At 53.1% G+C, this 7,068-nt stretch overlaps 2 protein-coding genes across 3 annotated transcripts in view; one reads left to right on the top strand and one right to left on the bottom strand.

Annotated features, from left to right (window-relative positions):
- Positions 1-4,478: 4,478 nt before the first annotated feature.
- On the bottom strand, positions 4,479-5,924 carry LOC132218262 (diazepam-binding inhibitor-like 5). Its single transcript, XM_059669222.1, has 2 exons — positions 5,798-5,924; positions 4,479-5,160 (listed from the first exon to the last, which is right to left on the bottom strand). Exon 2 carries the CDS (start codon positions 5,057-5,059, stop codon positions 4,796-4,798), a length of 264 nt encoding a protein of 87 aa, XP_059525205.1. The 5' UTR covers positions 5,060-5,160; positions 5,798-5,924; the 3' UTR covers positions 4,479-4,795.
- The window catches only part of GEMIN4 (gem nuclear organelle associated protein 4), a 31,596-nt gene continuing 30,442 nt past the window's right edge, over positions 5,915-7,068 (top strand). Inside the window, exon 1 of one of the 2 annotated variants that reach the window (XR_009449128.1) lies at positions 5,915-6,017. Coding sequence is in view for 1 of the 2 variants with exons in the window: in XM_059669203.1 (XP_059525186.1) it covers positions 6,008-6,017 (10 nt within the window). In the remaining variant the exon portion in view is untranslated. The remainder of the gene's footprint in view (positions 6,018-7,068) is intronic. The other variant, XM_059669203.1, reaches the window with a different exon arrangement.

Here is a 7,068-nt window from a genome sequence, read left to right as displayed (position 1 = left end):
CCTAGAGACAGAACCTGGCTACAGAACCTGGATAGAACATGGCAAGAGAACCTGACTAGAACCTGGTGACCGAACCTGGCTGGAGAACCTAGCGAGGGAACATGGCTACAGGACCTGGCTGGAGAACCTGGCTGGAGAACCTAGCAAGGGAACATGGCTACAGAACCTGGCTGGAGAACCTAGCAAGAGAACATGGACACAGAACCTGGCTGGAGATCCTAACCAGAACTTCGCTGGAGATCCTGACCAGAACTTGGCTAGAGATCCTGGCTAGGCTGCTGATCAACTGAACGCAGCCTCTGTGTCGTTCCTTCTTCGCTGACTCCATCCACACATTTGGGGACCCCTGGACCTGCTGGGGTTGGACCCCAGCACTCTGGTCAAGGGTACATGCCTCGGTTGCGGGCTCCATCCCCAGTGGAGGCAGCCAATCAATGATTCTCTCTCATCGTTGATGTTTCTATCTCTCTCTCTCATTCTCCCTTCCTCTCTGAAAGAAATAAAAATATTTTAAAAATAAATACAATAAAAAAAGTAAAAATAAAGAAAGTGGTGAGCAGCCCGAGCCGGTTTGGTTCAGTGGATAGAGTGTTGGCCTGTGGACTGAAGGGTCCCGGGTTCGATTCTATTCAAGGGCATATGTCTGGGTGGCAGGCTGGATCCCCAGTGGGGAGCATGCAGGAGGCAGCCAATTAGTTATTCTCTCTCATCATTGATGTTTCTCTCTCTCTCTCTCCTTCCTCTCTGAAATCAATAAAGTGGTGGGCATGCCCAGCTGGAGTGACTCAATGGTTAACCGTCAACCTATGAACCAGGAGGCCAAGGTTCAATTCCCAGTTAGGACACCTGCCCAGGTTGTTGGCTTAATCCCCAGTAGGGGATGTGCAGGAGGCAGCCGATCAATGATTCTCTCTAATCATTGATGATCTATCTCTCCCTTTACATTCCTCTCTGAAATCAATAAAAATATATTTAAAAAAATAAAGTGGTGGGCATGTTCAAATTTCAGGAAAGAAATTGATAATATTGGAAAGGATTGACTCAGAGGCTACCAGTTCCAGAATAATATATATTCAACTAGAGGCACTGTGCACGAATTCATGCACAGGTGGTGTCCCTCAGGATGGCCTGTGGAGATTGGGCCCCAGCTCGCGCCCCAGCCTCATAGCCCTGCATCACCACTTGGCATCCTGCCATGGCCTGGTTCCGCCCCCTCACTTGCTCTACCATCCCACCTGTGGGGTGATCGATTGGGGCAGGGCCCGCTGCCCAGCTCCCTCAGCACCTGGGAGCTGGGCAGCAGCCCCACCCCCTGCCACCGCTGCTGGTTGCCATCTGCAGGGCAGTTGGCGGGGCCATCGGGCCCCTGTTCTCATCCACCTTGGCTTGGTGCTGCCCACTCACCTGCTCCACCATCCTGCCATGGTCCTGCTCTCGTCAGGGCCCATCAGGGTGGCAGCGCCTTCACTGCCTCCCACTGCCAGTGCCATGTCGCCAACACCCGCTATGTTCCACACCGCCCCCTGGTGGTCAGTGCACATCATAGCGAGCAATTGAACTCCCGGTCTCCCAGTCGAACAACCACTCGGGACAATTTGCGTATTAGGCTTATATTATATAGGATTACTTGTAAATCATAGCCTCTGTTGTTCTCACTTGCTGACAGTGTTGGGTATGGAAATTTCAGGGTGAATTTCAGTTCTTATAGGGTGATCTTACCTTCACCGAGAGAAAAAAATCCCTTTCTGGCTTCACAGAACTTTGCACTCAAATTCTCTGTTTTAGGGAAGCAATCATGAGTTTCAGTTAGATATGTTCCCCCTCTAGACAGTTGGTTCACTGTTTTTGCTTATACATGGGGAAATTATTTATGAATTTTGAATAATCAAATAAACCTCTGTGTTTTTTAGACTATGATTTGTTAATTCTCAGATTTTCCTACTAGATAATTAATTTTTTTAAAGTAAATCTTGATGTGTATCTCTAGTAATACTGTTCTTGTGAAACTCTACTTTCCCCAGTGTATTAGGCTACTTCTAAGCCTCTTCTGGTAAAATAAGTGGTTTATGTAAGTATTGAATGACTAACCAATACTAGATCCCTCTTTTATGATATCAGGGCTGATATCATAAAGCTAAAATATCCCAAGTAGATACACAGCATTAACTTACATCATGCATAGTTGTATACTTACTAGTAAGAGGAAAAAATTTTGAAATCAATTATATATATACTAGAGGCCCGTTGCACAAAGAGATTTGTGCAATAGGCCTTCCTTTCCCTGGCTGCCGGCACCGGTTTTCCTCCAGCACCCGGGACCCAGGCCTTCACTCCAGCCACAGCGGAGAAGCCAAATCTCTTCAGTCTTCAGTCGTCTTCAGTCTTCGCTCTGTGCCTGCATATGCAAATTAACTGCCATCTTTGCTTGTTTAATTTGCATACTCATCCTGATTGGCTGGTGGGCATAGCGGAGTGACACCAATTTGCATGTTTCTCTTTTATTAGTGTAGAGGCCCAGTGCACAAAATTTGTGCGGGGGGTAGAGGGGGCGGTCCCCTCAGCCAGCCTGCACCTGCTCTAATCTGGGATATCCCTCTCACAATCCTGGACCACTCCCTCCTAATTGCTCACCTGCCTGCCTGGTCACCCCTTACTGCCCCCCGGCCGACCTGGTCACCCCACGCAGCCTGCTGTTCAGTTGTTTGGTCATCCCTCACTAACCCCACTGCCGACCTGGTTGTAGGCAGCCATTTTTGGGAGGGTGTGAGGGTCAATTTGCATATTACCTCTTTATTATTGATTTCAGAGAGGAAAGGAGAGGAAGAGAGAGAAACATCAGTGAGTAGAGAGGATTATCAATTGGCTGCCTCCTGCAGGCCCCACACTGGGGATCGAGCCCACAACCGGGCATATGCCCTGACCAGGAATCGAACCGTGATCTGGTTCACAGGACAATGCTCAACCACTGAGCCACACCGGCTGGGCATGGGTATACTTCATTCTTAAGTAATGTACTTAGTCTATAGCAACTTCCTGCAAATATGTGAACAGAAGATCTCAAAGATAATCTGGTGAGGTTTGGTTTCCTCTGAGGCCTTTATGGTTGTTGCTTCTGTTGTTTACTAGCCCTTCATGAACTGGAGCTAACCTAATGTCATGAGGTATGAAAATAGTGTCTGTGTTTTTCTTTATGACCCTAGTTTCTAAGAGCCAAACATAGCTCCAAAGGGCCAAGCCTCACCCTAAGCGCTGAAGCTAATCCTAAAGGGTTGACCCTCGTTCCTAAGAGCCAAGCCCGGCCCCAAAGAGTCCGACCTCGTCTGGAAAAACCAAGCCTAGCTCCAAAGAGCCCAGCCTAGTCCTGGAGCGCTGAGCGTAGCCCCCAAAAGCTGAGCTAACCCCAAAGAGCCAAGCCTAGCCTCAAAGGGCGAAGCCTAGCCAGGAGTCCAACCTAGTTCCGAATGGCCTAGCCTAGTGCCAAAGGGTGGAGCCCAGTCCAGAAGGCCAGTCTCTAGCCCCTAAGGGCCTAGCTTAGCCCCAAGGAATGGAGCAAGGCCAGAAGAGCTAAAGCCAGTCCCCAATGGATAACCCTAGCCCCCAAAACATTTTTTTTAATTAAGGAAAAACATTGGGAAATTCCATACCACAACAGACCTTTTGCTTCAAAATGTCTCTAATATCGTTTAGCCTCCATATCCCAGTGCAATGTTGTGCATTGATGCCGCCATGATATCAATACTAAGGAGTGGAAGCTGAGCTCAGGCACTCTGGCTCTTGCATGGGTCAGAGGATTTGTTTTGCTCCTGAAACAAATCCCATATACATACATGTACATGTTGTCCCACAAACATCCCCAAGCAGACACCAGGATTAGCTACACAGTGGTCCCAAGAAAATGTTGGTCGCTCGGCCTTGATGAGCGTTTCAGAGGTGGCATTTTGAAACCATCTGCTCCAGTGTTTCTCAGCTGCTGTGTTGTGATGCAACAGTTACTTGCTACAAGTCTGTCTTCCCTCAACACATGAACTTCATCAGGCCTGGGTTCCAGTAGGGGCTTTTGGTAGTAGGACTTGACCAGCTTTTTGGAGGATAACACCTCTTCCCCTCCATAATGCTGGGTTAATAGTGAATGGACAGCCCCTGATGAGGTAAGGCGCCTGGGCCTCCTCTCTTTCCCTCCTCCCCCAGAAGCAGAGCCTCTGTCGTGGACTTCAAACCGTGGGCGTTTTCCTAGCCTGATTCTCTGCCACCCCTCTACTGCTGCCAAATATCTACATATGATGTGAGCATAGGAAGGCTGGGAAAACGTAGAATCATACCCAAGGCCAGATTTGATGGAACTTTCTTTAGAGGAGAGATGCTCTTAACGCATTTCGGTCAGCTCCCCGGTACTCTCACAGTCACTTTGAGTTCATTGCTGTTCGAACAGCAGACGTGCACTTTCGTGCAGCTTTTTAAAAAATATATATTTTATTGAGTTTTACAGAGAGGAAGGGAGAGGCATAGAGAGTTAGAAACATTGATCAGCTGCCTCCTGCACACTCCCTACTGGGGATGTGCCCACAACCAAGGTCCATGCCCTTGTCCGGAATCGAACCTGGGACCCTTCAGTTCACAGGCTGACACTATCCACTGAGCCAAAGCAGTTAGGGCTCATGCAGTTTTTAAAATATTTATTGAGGTCTCAGCTACGGTAGCCACGGTTTGGGGACATTTCAGCCATCGAGGTCTTTTAAGAAGCCCATTTCCCTACCAGAGGAGCCCTGCTACTTCATTGTTTGACTCCTTGTCCTCCTTAACCATTTTCCTTTTTCTTCAGTTCTTCTACTTTAGTAATGTAGATCCTCATGGCGTCCATCTTGGTCATCCCTTTTTTCTCATTCCATGCCTCCCACTTGGCCTTGGCTTTCACATCCGTGTCAGGCGGGGCAGGGATGTTGCAGTCGCCCTGGGTGGCCTGTTTGTAGAAGCTGTACACCACCAGTTTCTCCTGGTCACTCACAGGGCCCTTCAACTGCTTCAGAGTGGCGCAGGCCAGCTCAAATTCCACTTGGCCCATTGCGGGAACTGAGGTTCGGCCCCTCTGGCTTTGTTAAGTGATACCTGGTCCTAGAAGCTGGAGGGTGAAGAACTAGAAACACTTGGGGCTAGTGATTAAGTCTGGGAAGAAGGGAAAGGGAGAGAAGGAGACAGGGTGATATATGTATGGGAAAACACGGGGTATTTGTGTTCTCAGTGAAAAACCAAATGGGCCCACTGGACTGGACCTGCCCTCCCTCCCCCCCCCGCCCCCCCCACCCCCACACACAGTTGTTCTGGTCCCGCACTGTGCATTTTCGGGGGCGGAGGACGACCATTCACATGTCAAAGGCGTCTATGATGCCAGAAAATTAAGGAGCTGCTGCTATGTTCTGAAGGAGGAGCAATGGGGACGCTTTGGGAGGCTGTGGCGCTAGGTGGTCAGAGCGTGAGACGGGGAGATGCGCTGCGGGGGGAGAAGCCTGGCATTACAGAGGGTGCGTCCGTGCTGGTTAGTGGGCAGCCTGCGAGGGGCGTTCAGTGTGTGTAAACTGCGGGGGGTTCCGGGGTGACGGGGGGGGGGGAGCCGAATGCGGGGCTGGGAACGGAGCTAATGGGTAGGACCCACTGGGATCAGGAGGCAGGGCTGGGCAGTGGACTGGACCGGCGGGTGCCCGAAAGGAGAGGGGAAGCGGAGGGGGCCGGGCGGCCAGGGTGGGCACCCGCGGAGCGGGAGGGGCGGGGCACGCAGCGGCCGCAGGGCGGGGCGCGTACCAACCTGTGGGAGGGCCGGCAGAGGGCGCTGTGGGCTTGGCGCCCGGACGCCGCGGCTGGTCGGTGAGGACCGCGCGTGCGCGCCGAGCAGAGGGCGCCGCGGCTGCCCGCGCCGAGCCGGGGCTGAGACCCGGCCCTCGGTCCCGCCCCCCGGGCCGCCCATTGTGTCGTGGTTCCGGCGCAGTACTCGCCGCATTGCGCCCGCGACGCCGCCATGGACTTAGGTGGGTGTCCCGGCTTCCCTTCCCCGAGCCCGCCTGGGCCAACCTCCCGCCGCGGCGACCAGGGCGGTGCCGAGCGGCCCGGGCTGAGGGAGACCCCGGGTTGGGGGGCGGTTTGGAGAGCAGGGGGTTCCTCGGAGACCGGGGGGTCGGGAGACCCGGCTCCAGTCCCGGCCGCGCCGCTTTGGGGCCCTTGGGGCCCTTTCCACGTGAAGCGCCAAACGGCTGTGAAGGGAAGATTCCCTGAAAGGAAAGAGGGTGCGTGCAGGTGATTTGGGAGTTGCCGGGCCGGGAGGACGCTCGGGGGGATCCCGGGTGCCCGACGGTCTCGGTTGGATGTCTGATGAGTTCTTTAGCAAGTGACTTAGGCTCAGGAGGCCCTCGTAGATATAGTAAAACGGAGATGGTGATGTATCCACTGCAGAGTTTGGGGGAGTTTTCCTTGAGATCGCGTGTTTACAGCGCCCGGTGCAGCGCCTCGCACGGAGCTGGCGTTCCCCAGACTAGCGGTTGTGGGGAGGGTTGTGGCTGCAGAGCGCACGTGCGCCTTGATTCAGAATCCTGAGGCAAAGTTTGGAAGAAGGGAGGGGCAGCTGCTATAAATCAGCGGCCCCGGCCCAGCTTTTTACCTTTCTGGACATGCTCCTAAGGGGAGAGGACTAGGAGATGGCTCTGGGGGAGCTGGGGGAGGCACCCCAAGGTGTGCCAGCGGTACTGGGCCTGTGGAGGAAAGTTCCGGTCCTTGGCCCCAGCCAGCTCTTCTCTTTGTGCCAATAGCCACGTGCTCCAAGAAGCGCTCAAGTTGTGCATGGCAGGCGGTGGGGGGGGGGGGGGCCTAGCATTCTGGCTCCCCTGGGTGCCTCCCCAGAGCCTTACAGCTGCGGTGGTTCTGCCCAACAGCTTTGTAGTTGCGCTCTCCTGAGCGAACGGCTTCTGAGTCTCCGAGTCTCCGCGTTCCCGTCTCTAAAACAGGAGTAACGTGGTCCTCAAAAGGTAGACATGAAGACTTAAAGAGACCTTACGTGCGTGCCGCCTGGCACAAGCAGCACTCAGT

Source organism: Myotis daubentonii, chromosome 16 (genome assembly GCF_963259705.1).
Source record: "Myotis daubentonii chromosome 16, mMyoDau2.1, whole genome shotgun sequence".
NCBI classification, from domain to species: domain Eukaryota; kingdom Metazoa; phylum Chordata; class Mammalia; order Chiroptera; family Vespertilionidae; genus Myotis; species Myotis daubentonii.
This window is presented reverse-complemented; position numbering and strand designations above follow the sequence as displayed.

Coding starts and splice junctions, on each gene's coding strand:
- LOC132218262 (XM_059669222.1), bottom strand. CDS start 5,059: ATGGGCCAAGTGGAATTTGAGCTGGCCTGCGCCACTCTGAAGCAGTTG.